The following is a 25,071-nucleotide window of genomic DNA, read 5'->3' as shown; positions in this document are numbered from 1 at the left end:
ATCTCCTAGGCCTTTTGGTGGGGAAAGCACAGTGACTGTCGTGTGCGTGCAGCAGCCAGTACCGGGCCTGTTCCAGGCTCTGTTCGGTGTCAGTGGCTGATGATGGTTGAATGCTCTCTCACCTTCCTTGTAAGAGTGATTTGAGGCAACTTGACCTTCAAGCGGTAACAGGCAGGGGCCCGCTAGCCACCAGCTCTGCCTCCCCCATTGGTGGACAAGAACTGTAATGCTGGAGGAAGGCAGGGCCCCCAGGGTCAGCTGGGTCACAGGCCACGTGCAGTGGGTCTGGGGCGAGCTCTGGCCGAGAGTCCGGGAGTCTGTGCCCTCGCCCGGCCCGGCCACCGGCTGGCTGGGTGCCCTCGCCCTGTGCCCGTAGGACGGGGATTCACACGCTACCCTGAGAGGGAAGGCATGGTGAGGATCAAAGAATGAAAGTCAAGTGGCCTACTATTATTGTTGTTCTGGCCACACCCACCCCTCTCAACACCTGCCTCCCCGTCTGTCAACATAACACAGTGCACAGCTGCCACAGAACAAGACCGTGTGGGAGAAGCTTCTAGAACATACCATGTGCACATAATAGGCGCTCCATAAATGGTAACTTTGACGGTCACAATCGACTGGCCCACCCCACAGCTATTCCCGGCTCCCTTCTCCTTTGTGCCTGTCTTTGGAGACCCCTTAAAGCCAGGGGTGCCTTTGCGACCCCGTCTGGGGAAGGCTGTGGGAGGACTTACTTTGCCTTTGTCCCTTTCCCTTTCTTCTGGCTGCAGCAACACAGATGTTGTGCCTGGTGCTGTGGCAGCCGTCTTGTGACCGTGAGGTGAGTGCTGTCACATAGTGAGTGGCACACACAGTCTTTGAGACTCCAAACCCGGCTTCTGGTTACGTCGATGGCAGACGTCTTTCGGGTTTAAGCCACAGTAAGTCTGCTTTTCTATTCCTTAAAGCTGAGTGCCTTCCTTGTGACACAAATGTTTTTGCTGACAGTCCCCTCCCTGGGCCTCATGGCATGATCTAGTACCTGCTGAGGTGCCTAAGAACAAGGACAACCATGCCAAGCGCTGTGCTGGGTTTTACCAGAGTAATCTCACTGAATGCTCACCAGAACCTTGGGAGTTGAATGCATTATCGTCCCTAGTTCCCCAGTTTGCGGAAGGCGAGACGGGCACAGGGGCAAGCGGCTCGCCCACCGCCCCGCAGCTACAAAGTGCTGGGGCACAGCTACCGCGTTCAGGCCCTGCAGCAACTCTGCGCGAGACGGGAGATCGCAGGGACCGCAGGCCTGAGAGGCTGCCAGGCACCTCCTGGGTTAGTCTGGGACAACTCAGAGGGCCCCTGTCTCTCGCCCACCCCCGGGGCCCATCCCCGCCCAGCGGGGACCCGGAGGGCTGCTTACCTGGCCCATGTTGAAGTAGAAGAGGGCTCCAGCGGTCACCTGAGCGATGAGGATCAGGAGGAGGAAGGCAAAGTACTGGGGGACACAGAGCAGCACGGAGTCAGCCGGGCACCGCTACCAGGCGCCCCCACCCTGCCCCCCTCGGCGGGCCAGCCGCACTCACCAGCCCCAGCAGGCAGCGGACCTCCTTGATGGCGCCGATGCAGCCCAGGAAGCCCATGAACATGGTGACAGCCCCCACGCCGATGAAGACGGAGGCCCCCACCTTGAGCGAGCTGGAGGAGGTCTCTGGGGATGGAAAGAGGGGCGTTGAGTGCAGCCCAGGGCGGCTCACCCTCTTGAAGCGCACCACCGCCAGTCCGGAGCAAAGCCCGCCGGTCTGGGCCCGCTCCTAACCGCCCCACCCTGGAGTCAGAGTGCTGGGGTCAGCCCCCACCCAAGGACCTGCTCCCTCCCCGCTTTGGGAGCTGCCTCCCTTGGATGTCCACGCCCCTCATCGGTCCTAATCCCCAGCCCTGCTTTGATGCTCTCCTGGACACTTAGGATTGCAAAGACTATGTTTTACTGATGTATCCTGCTCCTGGCCTACTGGCTCCGAGAAGGGGTGAGCCGGATGAAGGCAGGGACTTTGGTCCCCGCTGAACCCCCAGCTCCCTGAATACTGTCTAGTGCAGCAAAGAGCTACCTGAATGAACATCTGCTGAGTTAATGGACTGCGGACAGGCGGGTTCTGCTGGGGCCACAGACACTGAAGGCCTGCTTTCCTCCTTATCCCTGTCATAATAAACCCCAGCCTCTCCGGCCCACTCTGCCTTCCAGAGCCTCACGCACACCGTCTCTAGCTCTGACGTCATCCTGCCTGGTAGGCTGGGGCACAGCCACCTCACAGAGGCTCAGAGAGGCCCAGGGGCAAGCACCGAGCTGGGGTGTGGAAAGCTGCACACCCCCAATTCCACGCGCTTTCCCCTGACGCATGGGGCACGCGTGCCGACGTAGGCGTGATGCTCGTTCATTCACTCAGCCAACAAACCTACCAGGTGCCCGCTGCATGCCAGACGTCGTGCTGGGCTGCTGGGGGTACAGACTGATGAGGTCCCGACACCGAGGAGCTGACCTCCAGTGGGCTGGGGCGTGGGGGGCCATACGTAAACAGTACAGATCTCTGGTTTGGGGGCAGGCCAAGAAGCCACGGAGGCTGGCTCAGGTAGAGAACCACGGGGCAGGGAGTGGGTTGGCTGGGTCGAGGAGGCCAGTGTGAACTGAGACCAGGACGGAGAAGTGACCTGGTGAAGACCTGAGGGGAAGGCAGTCCAGGCCGTGGGAACAGCAAGGAGGAAGCAGTGGGCCTGAAGTATTTGAAGAAGGAGAGACAGAAGGCGAGGGTGTGAGTCTGGCAGAAATATGCGTGAAGCAGAGCGAAAGGGGCCTGATGGCACGAGACCCTCTTCAGGGCCTCGGGCGGGCCAAGTCCACCCCAGCGGGTGCAGGCCGGGGTTCCAACAGAGCACGTGACCAACATTTCCCAAGAAGTCCATCACATCACTCACGACAACAAGGCACAGCTCCTGCCCGCCTCCAGCCTGCCGGCCTGGGATGCGCTCTACCCAGAGGCCGTCACGCACCTCCCATTGGCAGGGGCTGTGGACTCCTCCCACGACAGCCCCTGCACTCTCAGGGAGACAGCCGGGACAGGATGTTTCCAGAAACCTGGTGGGCAGCCTGGAGTGTATTAGTGTGGATTCCTGGGTCTGTCACAACTAACAGACTTCCCTGGGGACCACCTGGAATCTGGAAGTTTAACCTGCTCTCCTAATGACTCAGCCTTGGCCAGGGCTGACACAAGTGACCGTCAGCAGGGAGAACACTGTCCGGCTCTCTGGGGGACCTTGGAGAAGCTGAGATCCCCACCCTGGCCACCGAGGGGGTGTTAGTGCCCTTAAGAAAAAACTACAAAGCCGAAATGTGGGTGGATAGGAGGGCCTGATTCAGTTCCATTTCCTGGTCACAGACAGAGTGTTCTGGAGCTCCGGAAAAGCCCTGGACAGCCCACCCCATTCTCGGGGTGCCAGGGCTGGGCTGCCTCCGCCCAGTTCCTCACAGGAGCCCCCAGGCAGGCGGGCAGTGCCCCTGCTGTGGTGAGTGTGGTGGGCTCCGGGCACTGAACCAGTTTTCATTCCAGGCTCTCGGCAATCGGCACAGGCAGGGGGGAGGCCGTCAAGGGTCACTTTCTCTAAGCTTCCCGGGTTTGGGTTCCTCCCAGGGACACCTCCCAGAAAAAAGACACTGGCACTGCCTAGAATCCACTGTGTGCCAGCCAGAACAAGGCCCTTTATCCGAATCATCTGCTTAATTTCCACAACAGCCCGATGAGGGTAGATTTACATCCCGATTTGTCCCTACGAGCCTTGAAGCCCAGCGAGGCTAACAGGCGACCCAGGTGCCCAGGGCTGAGACCCCCAACTCGGGTTCTCCCCCAGGAGGCCAGCCCAGATGTGGGGTCGCAGTTTCTCAGAACAGTTAGTGGACACCAGTCCCTGACCTCACCCACGGTCTCAGGCTGGCCCTGGTCTCAGCATCTTGACTTAGGAAGGGGACAAGTGGACGTTCTGGGGTGGCCCTCCACTGTGCACAGCAGAAACATCTTGGTCTCACCAGGCCTGGCAGCTACCAGTGAGGTAGGAAGGGACCCAGACCGAAAGGGACTGGGGCTCAAATCCCAGCTCTGCTGCTAACGGGCTCAGCCTGGGCAAGCCATTCTCTGGCCTCCATTTCTTGCTCTGTGAAATGGAACGAAATCCTACTTCTTAAAGATGTTGTTATAAATGTAATCACTTGTGTAGGGTTTACTTTTCACCAGGAGCTGTTCTAAATGCTTTTCATGTATGAACTCACAATAACCTTGAAGTATATTCTATTATCCCCATTTTCCAGATAAAGAGGCACAGAGAGGTGAGGTAACTTGCCCAGGATTACCCAGCTAGTAAGTAAGCAGCAGAGACAGGATTCAAACCATGGCAGCCCAGCTCCAGAGTCTGTGCCCCTAACCACTGCACTCGCTTCCTCTTGTTAAGGCATGAATGTGTGGGACCCTGCAGGACAGGGGCTTGGGGCTCCGGGAGCTCAGGACCCATGCCACCTGGTTCATATCCCAGCTCTGCCTCCTAGCTGTGTGTCCTTGGACAAGTTACTTCCCCTTCCTGTGCCTCAGTTTCCCCCACTGTAAGATGTAACGCCTCGCCCCGTGGACCCATGGCTAGGTAAGGGAAGAGCTATGTCATGCAGGCCAGGGACACAGGTCCCAGCTCTGAGCCTCACTTTGTGTGTGATTCTTAGTAAGTCTTTTTCCTCTGGTAGGTTAGTGTTTACAAGCCCTGGCTGGGGAAGCACCTGGGGAGCTTTTTCAAAACCATAGTACTCCAGGCCCCCACCCACACATCAATGGAGTCAGATCCCTGGGGGCCCTTGTATTTGTGAAAACATTCCAGGTGCCCCTAGGGGACCTCTAAATTCTGGCAGCTCCAGAGTCTGAGAACTGATATGGGAGGAGGCAGGAGAAGTGGCAGGAGGTTCCTGGAGCCTGGGGCCTGGGGCAAGGTGCAGAGGGCAGGGATGCAGTGGGCAAGCCGGACCTTAGACTCTGCCCCAAGGCGTAGTGCCTGTTGGGTGTAGGCCACGGCCAGGAAGTGGGGAGCCTGGGCCTCATCAGGGCCCATGGAGAGTGGGCACGGGGAGCGTGGGCACCCCGCTGGGGCGGGAAATGCAGACCCTAGCCCCAGAATGGGGATACAGTCTGCAGCCCCTCAGGAAAAGGCCAGACTACCAGCCCCAGGCCACATCGGATGTGGCTGGAGGGTGGACCATCCTTGCTTCCTTTCAGGTCTGAGGGGTGGCTTAGCCCCCTGGGGCCACAGTGACAGGTGTGGCCTCTCCATCACCCATCCTAGCCTGGTTCCGCTTTATTCAAATCAAGCAGCTGTCATGGGCCTGAGTCCAAACCTGCTGCCTCAGCAGCAGCTGGGAGGGAAGCGAGCCAAGGATGCACTCACTGATGGGAGTGGCATCCCTGTGCTACTTGGGGGCCCTCGGCCGTGCCTCCCTTCCACCTCAGGGCAGCCATGAGATCAGTGCAGCAAGCCTGGCAGGCTTCCTGGAGGAGGCTGTGTGTGTGTGTGTGTGTGTGTGTGTGTGTGTGTAGACCTGGAAGGGCTCTTGTCAGCGGTGCAAGAGTGCCTTGGGCTTCTTTCCTCCTGCTTCAAGAGTGAGAGAAGGGGCCTCCCTGCTGTGGTTCCCCTACCATGGGCAGTGTTCAGGACCAAAGCTCTCGGGGTTCGAATCTCACACCTGTCACTCGAAGCTAAGTGAACTTGAGCCAGGGACATCACTCCTCTGAGCCTCCTTTCTTCATTTGTAAGGCAGGAACAGAAGAGTCCCTACCTCACGGGGCTCTTGAGGGACTAAGGCAATTGTCATGTGTAAAACGTTTGGCCCCATGCCTGGCGCATAAGGAACACAAACAATGGTTGCTGTGCCCGGTGGTTTCCTCCTCAGCTCACAGGCCCCATGAGTCTGGCACCAGGCACATAGTAGGCATGTCACCAACTCCTGACAATCCGTCTTTCCCGGCCTTTCCTCCATCTACCTAAACTGACTGGGGAGGGACTGTTGCCCACATTTTGCTGAGCCGGCAAATGGAGGGAAGGAGAATATAAGAGGCTTTCTCAAGGTCAGGGCTGAGGGAAGGGCCGGGAATGGGAGAGCAAGCCTCCCTCAACCCCCCACTGTTCTCCAGACAACAGCAGCTTTGTTTAGGGAGGGAGAGAAAATTCCTTCTGAAAACCCCTGCAGAGGGGGCCCAGGGCAGAGTGCTCAGCACAGGACTTGGGCCAGGCCCTGAGGGCAGCTGGAAGAGGGACCGGCTTTGAGGCTCAAGTCCTCGTGTGGTGGCCCTGCCTGCTGCCCCGGACCGCCACTCCAGAGCCAGCCGGGCAGGGGGATCAGAGGGGTCCTTACGCAGCACAGAGATGAAACTGCTCCTGTCGGCCAGGATCCACACCCCGAAACCCAGGATCACCGCGCCCAGGATCTGGAAAGAGAGGGTGCAGTCAGTGGGGGCCTCTGAGGGCCCCGCGGGCTGCCCCTGCAGCCAGGCCAGGAGGACACGGCGGGGGGAAGGGGGGGCACCACCTCCATCCCCGCCCCAGCCCAGGGATGTCAGGGTGGCCTCAGGCCCTGCACCCCAAGTCCCGGTGCACCCCAGCCATCCAGACAGCAGGGCCTGCCTCCAGTCTCCCCCACCGTAGGCCCATGGGTGGTTAAACCAAGTCAATCAGCCTCCCCCCAGGGATGCCCTCCTGCTTTACCTCCTGGATCTTCCCCAGGGCCATCCCCCCTCTCCCCCAGCCCATCTCAGGGGCCACAAACATCCCAAGCCACCTCTGGGGAAAACCCTACATGGACTTGAACATCAAGGCCCACTTGCCACTTGCCCCTCAGAGCTCGTCTTCCACAGGAGCCCCCCTGACTCCCCCAGGCCGGCCAAGGGGCCCCTACTCTGTGGCAACTACTCCTGCAACCTTCTGAACAGCCATTCCCGCTGGCTTTATTTTCTTTTATTTTTTCAATGTTAACTTACTTATTTTGAGAGACAGAAAGCGTGCCTACACACGAGAGTGGGGAGGGGCAGAGAGAGAGGGAGAGAGAGAATCTCAGACAGGCTCCACACTGTCAGCAGACTCCCAGCGGAATCCCATAAACCCGTGAGATCATGACCTGAGTGGAAATCTCTAGATGGAAGTTCAAACCAGCGGACTGAGCCACCCAGGCGCCCCTCCTACTGGCTTTCACCAGCTGTGTGTGTCCTCAGGCTACATGGTGAGCTCCCTGAGGGCAGGGCTGGGCTGTATGCAGCTCTGTATCCCCAGGGCACCTATCTCACCAGGTGCTGAGTGCTCAGGAAATGAACGAGATCTGGAACCCACTGTAAAGGCAGGAGTAGAAAGGTAAACCTGGGGAGAATGGGTGGCATAGGCCCAGGGATTCCCTGCCTCACACCAGGGTGGCCCCCACCCTGAGCCTACTCCCCAGGTGGGACCCCAGCGGAGGCTCACATCCCCCCAAGCCAGCAAAGGCTGGGGAAGTGCCTGTAGCCGGGGCAAGAGCACAGGTTCCCTTTGGGAGCAGAGGACCCTGCATCACCCCACAATGCTGGCCTTCACCTGGGGTCTGGCCTGAGCCCACCTGAGGGTCCTAGCATGCCACCTCCCGCCTCCATCACAGGCCCTGGGTTCCCCGCTCAGCCATCAGGTCCTAAGCTGCGAGGCCAGCAGCTGCTGATTGAGCCTCAGCGTGGGGTGAGCACCCCAGCCCACGGGGCTTGAACAGCCTTGCTGTGCTGTCATTAAAGCAGGAGCCAGGACCACAGTAAGGAAAACGGGGTACTTGCCTTGGGCATAAAAATTAAGAGGACACACACACACACACACACACACACACACACAAAGCCCAAGATAAGAATTTGCAGCAATTACTTTTTAAAAACCAAAATTCATTTTAAAAATCTATGATGAATGAATGGGGCGCCTGGGTGGCTCCGTCGGTTGGGTGGCCGACTTAGGCTCAGGTCATGATCTCGCGGTCCGGGGGTTCGAGCCTCGCGTCGGGCTCTGTGCTGACAGCTCGGAGCCTGGAGCCTGTTTCAGATTCTGTGTCTCCCTCTCTCTCTGACCCTCCCCCCGTTCATGCTCTGTCTCTGTCTCAAAAATAAACGTTAAAAAAAAAAAAAATTAAAAAAAAAATCTATGATGAACAAAATATCAAACTTTTAAATAAAGGCAGGATCGGTACCAGTGATGTTTTTCCTTCTGAAAAGAGTGGAGCCCTGAGAGGGCACAGCGCGGGGCTCTTTCTCATCCCCAAGTGAGTGCCTCACGCACCTTGCCCTAGTCTTGACCCCCTTAGAGACAACAGCAGCTGATGGCAACCCTACATTTGTCCCCCACTGTCTCCCAGCAGGTCATGAGTCCCTTCCTCCCTCCTTGCCAGATGGGCCCTGTTACTGTCATTTTGCAGATGGGGAAACTGACGCCCCGATTTGCCAGAGGTCGCCCATTCCTCCCATCAGGGGCTGAAAGCCAGGTCTATTACTCTAGGCCAGATGGTGGCCTCAGCAGGGATACCCGGGGTCTGTCCTGGGTCTTCACCTGGAAAGCCAGCCTCTGGGGACAGTGAGGCTACTGGGACCCTGCTGAGCCGGAGGGTTCGAGTCAGGTGGGGGTGCCTCGGACTATATAGCTTGCTGGGAGGAAGCAGGACTTTACAGAACTTGGGAGTTTGATTCCCAAAGACTCCTGAGGCCCTGCCCACCCCAACTCTGCCCCTCACAGCACAGCTGGCCGATGGCCAGGCGTCAGGCCCACAGTCTGCTCCTGTGCACCTCTGACCCGTATGGCATAGCCCCTGACTTGCTCACTCCCTACACTCACAGGGCAGGGCAGAAAACTCCCTGTGGGCAAACATAATCCCAAGTAGGTCAAAATCCAGGACTTCCCAGCTAACTTCCTCGGCTCGCCTCAAGACACCCAAAAAGGAAGTCCCCGGCACTCATCCATTCAGCCCCATGTGGGTCTGATGCCCAAAGACTGACATCTGTGTGGCTGGACCAGCCGCCAGGCTGTGAGTCAGCCAGGAACAGCCCCAGCCAGGCAGCCAACCAGAATGGCGGAGGCACCCTGGCACTCTCTTTCTCTGTGAACCAAGGCTGAGACCATGGGGCACCCCCACCTTAACCGACAACGCCCAGCCCCCCAGGTCCACCAGAATCTCCCCTCAGGGCTCAGCCGGGAGCCAGGACCCTTATAACAACGGCTTCCCCCAGAACAGTACGGCATCAGCAAGCGGCTTCTGGGTTTCTGTAAACCTAAGAAAAGCTGACTGGGCAATTTTCTGGGAAGCCCGGGGTCAGCAGGGAGCGTAGGCAAGGATGAACACGTGTACACGTATGCATATGCGAACACACACAGCAGCCAGAGCGACTCTTCCAAACCACAAGTCTGATCACGTAACTACTTCCCACCATGCACCAAATAAAACCAGAATCCTTCCTGGAAGGCTTGCAAGGCCCGCACCCCGGAAAGCCCCACTCTGCCCCCCGCCCCCATACGGGACTCATGCAGAAGCCCGGACTCCTCTCTCCCCACCCCCCACACGTAACTCCAGGGAGCTGCAGCTGGCCATCCTGACAAGGTCAAGTGCCCTATTACCACCTCTCCTGGGGGCCGTATCCTTCATGCCCAGCACACGGGACAAATGCCGTCTTATCATCCATTTGAAGAAATACTTGACTGGAGCCCCCCCAGCTCCACCAAGAACGTAGGACAGAAACCATGGCCCTTCTGTTGGTGAGCGACTACCCGGGACCCATGACAGGGTCTGAATATGCACAGGTGTCTAGGACACACATGGCGAACGAGGGAGGAGTGAGTGAACGAACAAACGTGCACTGTCCCTCTGAGTCTCTCCTTTCCCCTCCCCCTCCTCTGATGAAAGCTCCCCTTCTCCCTGCCCACCCCCTCTCACATCCTGATCAGCCATCCTGGACCCCAGCACGCAGGGAGTTAACACCTGACTCCTGCCAGCCCCCAAAACTCTGGCCGGAGACAAGCTTTTCCAGCCTCTGGCTCCACGGGGCAGGCTAGGAGCAGGATGGGAAGGGACCCCTCGGCCAAAACCATCAAGCCTGCTTCCTTTCTCCAGTCTCTACCCCCTCCCTCCCACTGCACAGGGTGAGATGGGCTGTCTGTGTCCCTGGACTCCAAACCCCGGCGCTCCCCAGGCTGTAGCCCAGACCCCTGTCTTCAGTCCCTAGAGTGCCCAGGGGTAGAACCACAGCACTCCCACCCTCCTCCTGTCCCCCAGTCCTGGCCGGACTTGAAGCCAGGTGGAGGCCCAGGAACCAAGCACCTGCCAGGGAAGGCTTGGCCCCTGCTGCATCGGCAACTGTTTTCCAGAGGCCTGGCCCAGCCAGGAGGGACCTGACCGCCAAGCTGGGGAAGCCCAGGTGCCCAGGCCCTGGCTGCGGTAGCTTCTAGACCCGGCTGCCATCCGGGGAGGACAAGAGCCACAGCAAGGTCTCAGAGGAGGGGGCTGGGTGGACAAACGGCCCAACAGGCAGCACCACAGCTGTGCGTGCACGTGCATGCACATAAGGGTGTGTGTGTGTTTGCGTGTGCCAACACACTTGTAAGTATCTGTTGGGTTACGGTTATGAGGGGGGATTTAGAATGACTCTTCACTTTCCAAACTGTCTACAATCCTGTGTAACTTGACATAAAACGTCTTTTCCCCACAAGTAATTCGTGTGTATTGTAGGAAGATTTGGAAAACGCAGAGAAGCACCCAGAATAAAATCCAAGTTCTCAGGAATCCCAACACTAACACGGAGAGGCATTTTCTTCCCCTCTCAGAAATATTCGTGTGTGTGTGTGTGTAACTTTTAAAAATTAAGTTGGATCATAATAAATATCTTCTTTTTCAGCCTGATTTTTAACAGTATAGGGTAAACCAGCAACACAGAGGAGACATAGCCCCTAGCACCACCCTGGGCCCGGGAGGGCCTCTCAGGCCACTCCCCCACCCCATCACACACACACACACACACACACACACACACACACACACACACATGCGCGCATACATTCACACACACGCTCACACACGCGTGTACATTCACAACTCATGCATACGTGTATATTCACACACTCGTGCACATATGTGTACATTCACACACGTGCACTCACATGCACATGAACACGTATCACTCTTCCCTTGCCCATCACACACATTAATACATACACACAAGTACAGTTACACACATGCATCACACTCCCCCCCACCGCATCACACATGCATGAACACTCACACCCATTGCTCCTACACTCATACACACGTCCATCCTCATACACACTCACACACATACACTCATATACTCACACACACCCTGTCTCTCTCTCCGACACACACACACACACACGCACACCCCAACATCATCCTTGCAACTCCAAGCAGGAAGAATCAGTCAGTGCCAGGCCAGAGAGGAAAATTGAGGCCCCAGGAAAACCAGCTCCAGATGTGCACTGGGCTTACATCTGGGCGGCCCCATGGCTTGGGGACCTGGTGAGGCCTGCCAGGGTGGGTCTGGTGAAGGGGGACTGGGTCCCCACGCTAGCCCTAAGCCTGGTCTCTCCTGCACACCCTCTGGGAGCTTGGGTGTGCCCCCCACAACGGGCGTGAGGGAGGAGGGGGGCAGCTGAAATCTCGAACCGTAACAGGAGTTCTTCAGAGGGGACACAGGTAGGGGGAGGGCCAGGACAGGACGAGAAAGATTTCAGAGAACTCCCTGCTGATGAGTTAGGGGACACCCAGGGGGCTCTTCCACACCCGTGCCTACTTCCAACCCTGACTGCCCAGGACCAAGGTGCTGGGGACAGGAGAGGGGACAGCTGGGAGAGGCATCCAGTGCTCCACCACAGAACCAGCTGGAGGGGAGGCTATCTCCCGGCTGCCCCACCCAGTTCCGTTTGCAGTGGTCTGTCCTCGGCCCTCGCTGACCACGTCCCACTGCCATCGCTGGCCTGGAGCGTCTGGAGGGTCCTCAGGCTGGGCTGCCCCCAGGAGGAGAGTCTCTGTTGGAGGCAATCGGCTGGTGCTGGTCGTACTTACAAAGAAGAGCAAGTTGAAGAGGAAGAGAAAGTATTTGGTGACTTTGACACAGGCTGACCCCATCCTGCTGGTCCTGGAGCTCCCTGGGGAGGGGAGAGAAGGCAGGTAGGTCAGGGCCAGGCTGGGCCAGGCGGAAAGGGAACAATGCTGACCGCTATCAGTGACCCAGCGGCCCCCAAATCATCCCAGCTCATCCTCACGGCAATCCCAGAGGGAGGAACTAACACGAGGTCTTGTTTTATGGTACCCGGAGGCCCAGAGAGGTTCGATGACTGGCCCAAAGCCACACAGCCAGGAAGTGCGGGCCTACAGGCCATCTCGGTTGCCTGATGTTTGACAGTTAGTCTGGGTTGGCCACTCAACTGGGCAGGGCCTGGAGGGAAGTCACGTAGGACCCTCTTGGGCTTTGGAAATGCCCAGATGGATGCTGGTCAAAGGGAGGAGGCAAGGAAGTTGGCAGGCGGTTGCTGGAGACTCAGAGGTGAGACCACAGCTTATGGCACAGATCTGCAGCCCCGTCTGGGGCCAGGGGGCTGCTGGGAGAGAACGAGAGTTCTGGCTTCTTAGAAAATGGACCGAGTGCGCCCTCCACCTTTTCCTCAAAGAAGGAACAAATATGCACGGTAGAATATCCAACGAATACAGAATAACACAAAGGGAACAAAAACTTTTATCTTACCCCAGAGATAAAAACTGTCATCATTTTAGGAGCTATACTTCCAGCATGTGTGTTTAACAGATGGTTTTAAACAAAACCGGGCTCATACTGTATAGAGTGGTTTGTAACCCGCCTTTTTCATTCTACAATATACTATCTCTGCATGCTGATAAAATGTTCTATGACACAACTTTACATGTTGTGTAGGATTCCATACTGCTGATCATTTGACACTTTGGAGGGCGAGATTCCTCCAGAAAACTCATGTATAGGCAGCATTTTGCAAATGATTTCCGGAGGTTTATAGGCCCCACAAAGCTCGCTCAGGAACCCCCAAGGATCCTAGGGTTAAAGTCCCGGATACAGATATATCACAAAGCATGTAATCAATACTCTATGATTAGACCCATGGTCGTTCCCAATTTTTCACTGTTTTCCTGGGCAATACACTCGTGCTTCTGAGACACAAACTGTGCTTGAGCACACTGGCTGTACCTCCCCACACTGATGGACCTCAGGCCGGAAGAGGGAAGCTGGAAGCTGGCTGCCCTCGCCCCCTCCCTGAAGACACACAATCCAGCAATGACAACAGCCCAGCTCTTGGGCTCCGTGGGGCGAAAGGAGCCAGGGCCGGGCAGCTGGGGCCGGGACAGCTGCATGGGGCAGCTGCATGGGCAGAGCTGGGCTTGGGGGTGGGGAAGCAGGCACTGGGCCCAGTGCTGTTCCCACTGCCCTGCGGACGGGAGGTGGAGGGGCAGGCCACAGAGCAGAGGGGAGGAGGGCCAAGGGGTGGGCTTTACCCCTTCCTCCTCTTGCAAGGGTAAAAGGCAGCCCTAAGCCTTGTGAATACATCCTGTCCATATGGAGGTCCCCTCTGCCTTTTCTGCATGTAATAATCTTCTATCATCCTTGCCAGTGGGAGCTCCGCTTTGACTTTCCGCACCTCCAGTAATGGGGGAGAGGGCTTAAGGGGGAGGACCCACCACCTCCCAAGGGACCCAGTTCAGTTTTCTCACGTCTCAATTAGAGAACATTTTCCTTAGCTGCCTTTCTGCGCGTCGCATTTGGGCACAACATGAAGCAAAGCCGTCCAAAGAAGGAAAAGGCTATCTGAGTGGTAATGAGCGCCCTGTTACAAGTGGCATGGAAGCAAAGCCTGAACAAAGGCTTGCGGGGATTCTAGTGCAACGTGAGGAGAGGGGCCTGAACGGCTCTTCCAGTCTACCAGGGTCCAAGGCTGGGGTCTGAGAAACGCAGGGACAACAACGGGGAGTTAGGAGCCAGGGAAACCCCGGCCATAGCAACTCCCCCCGGGGCCTATCCCAGATCCAGAGCGGGGAGAACAGGGGCTCCCTGTGTCAGGAGGTCTAGAGATCTGAGATCTTGAACCGAGGCCTGGCCTGAGGGAGACCTGCAGGGGACGGTCCCCATGAAGGAGCGTGACTGTTCTCTTCTCCCCCCTCCAGCACAGAAGACCACAGGTTCTTCATGAACTTGTGCGGAACAAGAAACAGCAGAGGAAAGAGTCTCTCTTGGAGGGGAAGGGGGCGTGTTTCTCATGCTAGCCTGGCTAGGTCTCCTCCCTGTAAGTGACGCGGGACGCCCCGAGCGGCTGACCCAGGCTGAGCCCCAAGCAGTCTACAGACAGGTCACGATTCACTGGAAGAGCCTCGCGGAGCTCTGGCAGCGGCCAAGGGCCCGAGCAGCGCGCGCTGGGATCTTGTGCAACCGGAGACACACGCAAACGGTCTTTGGCAACCGTTGTCTGTCTGTTTCTAGGCAGTACGGGAAGGGAGTTTCTACACATTCCACTTCCACATCCTCTGCTCAGGCTGGGGCGCCAGGGCAGCCTCACAGGGTTGTGGAAGGGCAGTTGGCGGACAAGAGTAAATTCTGGGCCCGCTGAGTGAGGAAGAGTGGCCGCCAATGAGTGGCACCGACTCCAGGAGGCCACCCGCGTCTCACGCGCCCAGAAAGCGAGGGAGGTGTTCCTATCCCTGGAGGCCGCGGCTCAGAGAGGTGAAGTAACTCATCCAAGCCGCACAGTGCCCAAGCAGGGGTGGGCTCCAGAGCCCAAGACCCTTCCCCTGTGAAGTGCGTCTTGTCTGAGTGGCCTCGACTATATAAAGGGATCTCTGGGGACGGCTGGGATTCCCAAGCGGGCAAGAAGGAGACAGAACCTGCTAAACTGGTATTCACGGATGCTCCAGACTCTGAGCAACCTCGCTGGTCTCGGGCACTCACATGAATTGTACTAGACATTGGGCAAAGCCCTTCCGTGTCCTATAAGCAAAGAAAGGCACAGAAGGGTGAAGGAGCTTGTCCCCAGTCACTGGTATGTTGACCAGCAAGGGCAGAATTCAGGCCACCTAACCCCTTAGGCCACCCCATCTTCTCCGGGAGGCAGCTGGGGAGGGGGGGTGGGGCTCAGATGTTAGAACAGGAGCCAGCAGCCCCATGACTGGCAGGCAGTTTGGCCAATCTGGGAAGCCCCAGAGGCTCCCTGGGGATCTCCTGAGGGAGGAGAAGGTGCCCAGAACCAGTGGCACACTGGCCAACATCCAAGGGTGCAAAGTCTCTCTTCCCTGTAAGGTACAGGCATTTCCCCCTCAAAGCGACACGGAGAAGACGGGTAGCCCCAAGAAGGTCCAGGGTCACAGCCCAGGCTGAGAACGTGCCCCGGTGGCTCTGAGACGGGGTGTGGCAGCAACGTCAGGGAGCTCCCAGAGTTGGGGTCAGAAGGCCTGGGGATCTGAGCCTCAGTCTTCTCATCCACGAGACAGGCGGAAGGGCTGGTGTGGGGCGAGAGTTGGCCAACTGGGTCTGTGGAGCAAATCCAACCCACCACCTATTTTTTGGTACAACTTGCGACCTAAGAACAGATTGCACATTTTTAAATAGTTGGGGAAAAAACATAAAAAGATTTTGTAGCACATAGAGGTGGCAAAAGTTGAACGTAAGGAACTGCAGTCAGGGAGGAGACAGAGGACCCCGGATAAGAGTTCAAATACTGGCTCTGCCAACACGTGGCCACAGGGAAGGGACTTCTAGGCCCTCGCTCTCCTCACCTACAGAGTGAGGGGCCTGACTGAACCCACTGCTGTAAACGGATAAGTCAGTACCTCGTACGGTCAGGGCTCCCTGGGCCTGTGTCGATCGGTACTTGTGGAAGAAGTAAGGGGTGAGGGTTTCATTTGCAGATGAAGTTGAAGAGAATGTTATGCTTCCTTGTGTATACTTTCCGTAAACGCGGGAGGGTCTGCCCACGCCTCCTGGCAAGCGTGTACGGATGGCCGACGACACAAGGGAATGACACGAATGCGCGTTTTATTGGAAAATTCCAGAGCAGTCTCCGACAGCTGTCTGAGCAGTAGGTAGGAGGGACTGTTTTATGTTATACTTTATAGCAGGTAAATTGACCATTTCTAAGCAACCACAATTTAAATTGACCAAATACACCATTTTACGCCTAATCAATTTGTACTGAGAGATTACTGCGCTGATATTTTGCCAACGCCTGCTCATCCTTCAAGACTGACTTCAGAAACCACCTCCAGGAAGACGCCTTTACTCCAGCCAGCCTTGTCTCTACCACCATAGTCACCTAGTCCCTGTCAACACAGATTGCTGCTTAGCCACGCCCCCTCTCCGCTTCCTTCCAATAGCTTCGGATACTGGATTCGTTGTTCCAAGAACAGGTTCCGGCGTTAGAGGGCCTGCCTGGGTTTGAATGTAATTGTCTCATCTCCCAGCTGTGTGATCTTGAACAGCTGACTTAACCTCTCTGAGCGTCACCTTACTCATTTTTGAAAGGAGGAAAATGAAACCCATTTGGAAGCTTTGTCCGGAGATTAAATTAGATAATGTGGATCAAATGCCGGGCATATGGTAGGCTTTCAATAAATGGAGGTAACCACTAGAATTCATGATGCTGTATGGTAATTGTCTACTTCATTGTCCATCTCCCCTGTGGACCGTGATACTTTGAGGGGAAAGACTATGTATTATTTATGAGACCAAAGTAGGCTCCCAGCAAATGTTGCAGAATCAAAGATGGAACGGGTGGCTGGACAGAGCCACGGATGGGGGTTGGCAGAGGGAGGATGCAGGGATAACTGGCGGGCTGGGTGGATGGAAGGATGATGGACAGATGGATGGAGGGATGGGTGGAGGGGAGAATGGAGGGATGGTGAAGTGAGGAGGGACTTCCAGATAAAACACGTGGACTTTCAAGCGCTCAGCCACCTGAAAGGGGTCTGATACCCACGGCCCCTGAGTCAGCGGAGACTGTTTTTAGACCTCCTCTGTCCTCATCCAAGGGGTGGGGTGGGGGTTTTGTGGGGCGAGCTCCCTGAGCCAGCTCTGGGTGCCAGGACCCACCGCCAAGGCTCCTTCACTTTCCCCGAAGCCCCCTGGGTACAGGAAGCAGGACTGGGAAAGAGCTGGTGTCTTCGTGAGCACCGTTGTCCGTGTGGGGCACCTGAGAATTTGCACTCGTAGGGTAGGAGGCTCGGTCTGGCAGGGGCCCTCCAGCCTGACCCTGGAACACGCATGTCCCCAAACGGCCTCGTGGAAAACAGTTACGTGACGGAGCGGCACCGGCAGGCCCAGAGCGGGGAGGTGCGGGTTCAGTGCCCACTCTGGTGGGACACGGGGTACCGGACCCAGCGTGATGACTGCCCTCCCTGGGCCCGCCTCCTCACCTGTGCGATGCCGGGCGGGAACCAGAGCAGCGTTTCCTGGAGTGGCGCCTCACAATGAGTCCTCGAAGACGCGCTGTTAAGAACAGAAGGTTTGCTGTCACCGAGTGTGTAAAGTGCCACTTCTTCTCCCCGAGAGCCACCACACACTAGGCTGTTAACATCCTCAAGATTGCCGCAGCAAACACTGCTGAACTGAAACCACTTTTCACTTAATAGCCCTCAAGGCCACACGGAGCACGTCTTAGGAAATGCCAGACCAGAGGCGCCTGCTCGGGGGCCGGCGCTAAGGATCCTACGTGCTGCAGGGTTCGGGGGCCAGGGATGGGGTGGGGATGGCCTTTCCACCCAACAGCTGTCCCAGACCAAACACCTAAAAGCCACACCCACCCACACTCCCTCTCCCTCCTCCCCCTCATCCCGCAGCCTGAAGGTGTCTCCTCTAGTCCCACACCTCACCCAGCCCAAATCTCACCTCCTGCCTGGACCAGTGCAGCTCCCTGCTGGTCACAGGCTCCACTCCTGTCCTCCCCCATCCCTCAGCAACGCTGCAGGAAGGGGTTTGAAAACCGTAAACCAGACCTTGTCACTCCCCTGCCTGCAGCCCTGTAACCTTGACGTAGCCAACATGTCCCCTATAAAATCCAGCCTCTTAGGCAGCAGGCGGGGCCCCATCTGGTTTGCCCTGCCCCTCCCCTGTCCTCAGCACCGCACGCCTTGGCCCTCCCCATACACACGCTCATTCCTAAGGCCACTCTTTTCTGTGACTTGGTATACTAGGTCCTTGCCTGCTTCAGAGCCTTTGTCCTAGTGGTTCCCCCAAAGCTCCCGGCTGGTTCCTCCACTTCCTATAGGTCAAGTTCCCTCCTCCCTGAGGCCTTCCCTGAACACCTCATCTGCACAGCAGAATCCAAACATGCCAACATCCAGCCCCCGTCCCTGCCCCAACCAAGTTGTCCACATCTCAGGTTGGGGTGAGGGGGTCTCCCCTGTTGACTGTAAGGAACAGCACCCTGGACACTGGGGCCTATCACATGGCCTGCTCACCGCAGTTAGCTTATTGGTTCACTTAGTGCGTCTAGAGCCCCCATTAGAACATGGCTCCTTCAGGGGAGGGCTGTGTCTGTCTCGCTCACCCCGGATCCCAGAGCGTGGAGCTGTGCCTAGTACGTGCTAAGCGCTTGGTATGTATTTGCAGGAAGAAGGAAGGGGAAGGGGGTGTCTGGGGAGCTCAGGGAAGATTTCTCAGAGGAGATGAGACAAACCAACTTTGATCCTGCACCTGGAGGTTCCTGGTCCTTAAGAATGACGTTGTTGGTTTATGGGAAGGGGAGGCTGCTTACTCCCAAGAATGGATTTTAATCTCCTCTAGGTCAGAAAAGCTGGGAGCCCTATCCCTAGATGCAGATGGGCAGGCGCGTGCTTTCCCTGGGTCACTCACCCTGGAAAGCCAAGAGGTTCGTACTTCGCCCATCTCCCAACTGGCTTAGGGCAGTGATCCCCAATCTCGGCTGTGCGTAGAATCACCCTGGAAGCTGTACAGCTTGCTCGTGCCTGCCCCCCACCCCCTCCCCGAGATCCTGATTAAATTGGTCTGGGTTACAGTCCAGACTACAAGGTCTTTTAAGTTTCCAGGGGATGCTAATGTGTTGAGACCCACTTCCATCGGCCTGGTCCCCAGCGTGGCCTGGTCCCTCTGCTCCCAGTGCGACGCAGGCAGGCCTGCGGGCCCTGGGGCAGCAGGGCCTGGCTGGGGAGAATCTCACACGAAGTTCCCTGTACCTCTGCTCCTCTTGCTAGAGGCTCACGCCACCCCTCCCCCACACAACACCGGGGTGATTTATCCCAGGAGGAATATCTGTTCTGCAGAAGACCTTCCAGATCCCCGCATTTCCCAGAGGGGATGGAGACAGCAAGAGCTCACAAGTCACACAGCAAGATCAGGGCTGACGCACAGGGAGGACTTGGACATCCCCAGGCCACCTGCTGCCTGTCCTGGCTCCCCGGGCCTTCTGCATAGACAGGTATAGGACAGTCACACGGCAGCCCTTCGTTCCCACCCCCGAGCTGCCTCATATGCCTCAGCTCAGCCACATCGCCTTGGGAAACACTACAGAGCTGCCTCTGTCAGCAGATGGGCATAGTAAACGTACCTGCCCCACACAGGTATGAAGACGAACCACAGTCAGGTTTATGCATAGTAGGGCTCAGTCTGTGCTGGGCACCCTGGCCATCCCTCCTGCCCTCCCTGCCTGAAGATACCAAATCTGCGCATCGTAGCCAGCTATGTGCCCTTGAGCAATCACTTCACCACGGTGCCTCAGCTTTCCCACTTGTAAAATGGACTAATGGATTATGGCAAGGCTTCCAGGAGCTAATATCTGTAAAGTGCCTGGCCCCCAGGAAGTGTCAAATAAATGCTATCAAATTACAACAATGATGATTACTACCCAGAGTCATTGATTTCCTGACCAACAGTCCAAAGCGCTCTTGTCGGGGGTGGGGGGAGGGGGCGCGAGGGGGCTGGATCCAGCCTCCAAATGTATGCCTGGCCTGGGGGCCTCCGTGCCAGAGTGTGACCGCTGCTGCTCCTGGGCAAGAGGGTAGGGGTTAAACAGGGCAGGGCAGGGCAGGGCAGGGCAGGGTTGGGCCGGCCAAGGAACAGGGGCTCTGACCTGAGCATGGGCGGTGCCTCTGTCTCTGAGCCTCTGGCTGTGTCTCAGAGGCCTGCCTGAGGCCTGGAGGTCCAGCCAGTTTGGTGAGTTGACAACTGATCTCACCTGATCTCACCAGGAACTCAGAGAAAGCCTGGCCTGGCTGTTCGTTTCTGGAAACCGGCCTATCCTGCGGGCTCTCCACCTGCAAACTTAGTCCTCAGCCACTCAGCTCCCCAGTTCTCTGGACTTTGTCCTGGTCATCCATGAAAAGAGGCTGGTCACAGGTGGCTGTGTTTGTTTTCATGTGGGGCAGGTGATGTGTTTCCTGAAACCTTGGCTGGCTCCAGGGGCTGGCTTTTTGACCTCTGCATGATCTTATTTTTCATTCCCCAATCTTCCCTTTTGTTGTTGTTGTTGTTAAAAGAGAAAAGAAAAAGTGTAATAGGCCGTTTCTCTGGGCAACAGGAAAATCACAAGGCCATAGAACGTGATTAGGCTCATGTTTCCTTTAAGACCTGAGTCTGAATCCCAGCAATGCTTCCAACTAGCTGTGTGACCTTGAGCAAGGGGATCACAGAACCTTTCCGAGCCTTCCCATCTCATCTCTAACACGGGGGTACGAATGCCACCACCATCCTGGGTCAGAAGACACTCAGATCAGACCCTCCCAGGAATCACAGGATCTTAGAGCCCCAGGCCCTCCTGTTTGTCTTACAGATACAGAACCCGCTTCTGCCGCACCATCCCATGAGCCCAGGTGACGGGTCCTCTCCTAAGGACCTTAACACCTGGAGCTGGGACTGACTCCTGGCATTTGGAGGAAGAAGGCCAGGGGCACCCCAGGAACGCAGGCAGCCACCATGCCTGGCCGGACAGTGGCACAGGAGTAACAGCACCTTATAGTTTGTATCATACCATTCCCACTGTCTCTTATTTAATCTCCGTAACGAACCCCACAGAGATACTGTCATACCCATTTAATAGATAAGGAAACTGAGTCTCAGGCGTTCAGTGACCCGCCCAAGGCCACAAAGGAAGTGGCTAAGCTCCCTCCTCCTCACCTGCTGCCGAAGTGAATGAAGTAGATGGGGGAGCCAGCTCAGCCCACCCTTCCGCACCCCTGCCTGCCTGCCCCTCATCCCACCACGGCTCCAAGGCTGCTTCTTGGCTTCCTGTCAGGAAGGAAAAGATCAGCCCCACCAATCCTGGCCAGAGTGTTCTTTCAGCGTGGCTGATGAGGCTGACAGATGTGGCCCTTCCTACGAGGCTCTGCTCTGAAACCCAAGCAATGAGACGGGCAGGCCATTAGCATGAGGAGGACAAGGCCACTTTACAGACGGTACGACACCAAGAAGCGCAGACACCTTGAGCCTTCCAGCCTCCCCACCTGGCACCATGCAGCCAAAGGCTCAAACTGAGGCTGAACCATAGCCTCTGACCTTTCCCTCTCCATGGCTCCCTTTCTGGACTGTTTTTGGCCTTCTTAGCAGGCCACTTGGGCCCCATGCAGACCCTGCCCCCTCCCAATGCTGGTCCTAGGGCTTATGTATTTTGACTCACAGTGCCAGAAGGATGCCTTTGACATCACCTACTTTGTCCCCATTTCTCAGATGAAGAGACTGAGGCCCAGAGAGGACTATGAATCCCCACCCTTCTGGGGAATGTGTGTGCTCAGTATGTATGGTGGGGTAAGGGAGGGGATTGGTTAGAGCCATCTCCTTCCCAACCTGTTTCACATAACGATACATGTAGAGAAGTATCTGTTTGGTCCCTGGGGTGGATAGAGAGGAATGCTCCTGGTCTGAGTTGACCAGCCCAGGGCTCTGTCCCCATGGGCTGAGAAGATAACCAACCATCTCAACACATTGAGGACATTCACCACATCGGCTGGGAAGCCCTAACTTGGAGGAATATTTAGAACTCTCTGAGAGGCTATCCAGGAGCCTCAGATTCGAGGGCCCCTAACAGGAAGACCCGGATGGGCCCTCAGAACTTAGCCACCTTCCGAGGACCCCTCCCCATCCCCGTGGCAAAGGACAGAACAATGAACCAGGTCACAGTATGGCCTTTGAATTGAGAGAGACCTAAATTCCAATCCCACTTCACAGAGCTGTGTGACTTTTGGCAAGTTGCCTACCCACCTTGAGTCTCAGTGTCCTCATCTGTAAAATGGGGCTATCAAGCCTTGGCCGGGGAAATGGTGGGATCAGCTTGCCAAACGCTCGGATGCAAGCACACAGAGATGGGGGGCTGTGGGAAGAGTCAGGCGAAATGACTCCCCTCCTCACACGGCAGGAGGAGGGTGTGCACGAAGACTGTCCCTTGAGACGTAGGACACACACGGCTTCCCGCAAACTGCCCCAGGAAGGTTCCTGTCCCCGCAAACCTGAAACAGACATCGGGCAGAGGGAAGACCGATGGATGGCATGAGCGTTTACGGAAGCATCTCCGAGGCAGCGGTGCTTCGCTAACTTCAGCCAATCAACCCCATGCCGCTCGGTGAGGCGGAAAGCGTGGCTTCGTCATCCTGGGTTATCAGCAGGGGCCCAGGAAGGTGGTGGCCCTTGCCCTTGTCACATGAGCTTTGCGTTCCAGACCCCCTAACCCTGGAGTCCAGGGTCCTGCCTACTTTGTGGCCTGAGGGGCGGCCCGGCCCCCCCGGGGGCTCCCAAGTGGCTGTCTCCACTCAGAGTTTGCGTCCTGCACCGAGCCCACTGCAGGTCATTGAATCTCCAACTCCAGGCAGGCCCTGAGCCGGACACGGGGAGGAAGGAGGAGACCCCCCTGCCCTCAGGGAGTGCCCCGTTTGGAGGGACCCGGATGTGAACGGGAGCAATCACACACCAACATCATCTTAAAGCGGCACCCAGCCAATACTAACCAAAGCTGACATTTTTGCAGTTACCTGTCACCAGCAATCATGCCAAGCGCTTCACACGGCTCAGTTCACCCTTGCGACGACCCGACGGGGTGGCTTCTGCTTTTATCTCCATTTTACGGAGGGAGAAACTGAGGCTCGGGGTGGGAAAGGGACTTGCCCAAGGTGACACAGACCGTAAAGCTGGGAGTTGAACCCCACCGTCCGACCCTTTGTTGTCATCTACACTGTCTGCAGAAACAAAGTTAGAAATGATAGCCAACTAAAATAGTTTCGCCAAGGCCTAACCCAAGTTCACTGGGTTTTACAGTCTGGCCTCCCAACCAACTGAAGACATTCTGGAACCACACTCGAGAGCCAGGGACCAGCTCGCACACCCATCACAGAGCCTGGAGGCAGGCGGTTAGCAAAGGGTTAACCTCTGCGTCAGGGCTGGGGTTCCTAAGACTCTGAGGCTGGGTGCTAAGTGTGCCCTAGGGAGGCAATTAGGGAGAAGGAAGGGACCCCACATGGCATCAGGCAAGCTCTTTGGTCACAGCATCCTGTCCCTAGGCACTGGGTTCAGGAAGAAAGAAAAAAGGCAGCAGAGATGCTACCTCCTCCAGGCAGCCTTCCCAGAACATTCTCCTGCACAGACTCTTTCAGGGGCTGTCTGGCAGCCCTAATTATCTCGGCATGAGGAGTTAGGGTGGGCATCAGACAGCCGTGGGGTCAAACCCTAGCTCTGTCTACTCCTAACTGCCACTAAACTTTTCTGAGCCTCAGTTCCCTCATCTGTAAAATGGACTAATACCTCCCACCTCCCAAGGCTACAGTTCTCAGCGCCTCTAGGCCTGAGAGGCATTCTGGCTCCAAGGATATTTGATGGGAAGAGCCAGGGACAGACACGGGGGCGGGGTGAATGAGACGCAGTCCAGGAAAAGTGCTGCGCACACGGGTACGGGGACTGTCTCTCTCATGGGTCCTTGGAGGGAGACACAGAAAAGATGCGGCCAAGGGTGGAGCGCAGGAGCAGGTCTCGAACCCCATGAGCTCTGGGGGCATGGGGGTCTTCCTGGCTGGGACCCAACTAAAGTGGCTCAGGCCAGGAGAGAAGGGAAGAGCGGGGCTCTCTGCTTTTTCCTTCAGTCCTTCCCCTCCCCTGCCTCTTCCCTCGTGTATCTGTCCCTATTTCCCCCCGTGGCTTCCTCTGAGCTTCGCCCTGGCCCCTGTCTCTCCCTGTGTTCAAGACCAGCTCTCAAGCCTCCTTCTCGCGCATCCTTCCTCCTTAGAGCCTCTGACGTCCGGAATGTCCAGGGCAACTTCACCAGCGTACAGGTTCCCGGCTCCAGCCTAGCCAGCCTTCCCCATAGCAGGTCCCAGCTCCAGCAAGGAGTGGCCTGGGGAAATCCATTTCCACAATCAGCTGTAGGCATCCAGGACCTCCGGGCCTGGGATGAAGGGCTGTACCTCCCATGTGGTGGGTAGAACCCAAGCCCCAGGTTCCCGGGCAGGGTGGTGGCCATTTAGGCAGCCCAGACACCCGACAGCCGGGGCACAGCCTATTATGGCTCTATTCCCAGGGACAGAGAGCCCCAGGCCTGGGCAGAGCCAGCCAGGGTGGCTTTGGGTCTCAGTACCTCCAGAGACCTTCTGGCTTCAGAGGTGCTTGGTGGGTAGGCAGAGGTAGACTGGTGGGGGGTGTTGCTGGGCGGGACAGGGGAGAGGTAAGGAAAGAGAGACAGAGAATGACAGGGAGAGAGGGAGGGACACAGATCCTAGGTGAAGGGAGCCTTCTGTGCATCCAGGACTCCAGCCCTCTCTGGTCTGCACAGGAAGTCCCCAGGGAAGCCTAAGGCAAAACCCGGGCAGGAATGAAGTCCCTGCTTACCCAAGCAGGATCCTACCCCAGGAGCCAGCCCAGCTCGGCCTCCCCCTACCCACTCCCCACCATCTCCTCTAGCCAACAGCCCGCCTCCCCTGTGGCCTCCCTGAGACTGGTGTCCTCCAGTTCTTACCCGCACTGTCCTTCCCCCACCGGCCATTAACAATGGCCCATCCCCTCCCCAGAACATTCTCCTCAG

The 25,071-nt window shown here is 56.9% G+C and overlaps 1 protein-coding gene across 3 annotated transcripts in view; it reads right to left on the bottom strand.

The window, feature by feature from the left end:
• The window catches only part of CD82 (CD82 molecule), a 51,041-nt gene that overhangs the window by 12,383 nt on the left and 13,587 nt on the right, over window positions 1-25,071 (bottom strand). Inside the window, exons 2-7 of one of the 3 annotated variants that reach the window (XM_058688726.1) lie at window positions 22,272-22,516; window positions 17,477-17,549; window positions 12,116-12,198; window positions 6,410-6,482; window positions 1,563-1,687; window positions 1,400-1,474 (exon numbers count right to left, since the gene is read on the bottom strand). In XM_058688726.1, the coding sequence (XP_058544709.1) occupies window positions 1,400-1,474; window positions 1,563-1,687; window positions 6,410-6,482; window positions 12,116-12,178 (336 nt within the window). In that variant the 5' untranslated portion in view covers window positions 12,179-12,198; window positions 17,477-17,549; window positions 22,272-22,516. The remainder of the gene's footprint in view (window positions 1-1,399; window positions 1,475-1,562; window positions 1,688-6,409; window positions 6,483-12,115; window positions 12,199-17,476; window positions 17,550-22,271; window positions 22,517-25,071) is intronic. The other 2 variants (XM_058688725.1, XM_058688727.1) reach the window with 2 other exon arrangements.

Source organism: Neofelis nebulosa, chromosome 10 (assembly GCF_028018385.1).
Source record: "Neofelis nebulosa isolate mNeoNeb1 chromosome 10, mNeoNeb1.pri, whole genome shotgun sequence".
NCBI classification, from domain to species: Eukaryota; Metazoa; Chordata; class Mammalia; order Carnivora; family Felidae; genus Neofelis; species Neofelis nebulosa.
The sequence above is the reverse complement of the archived record's forward strand: the minus strand, read 5'-3'. Positions and strand labels throughout refer to the sequence as shown.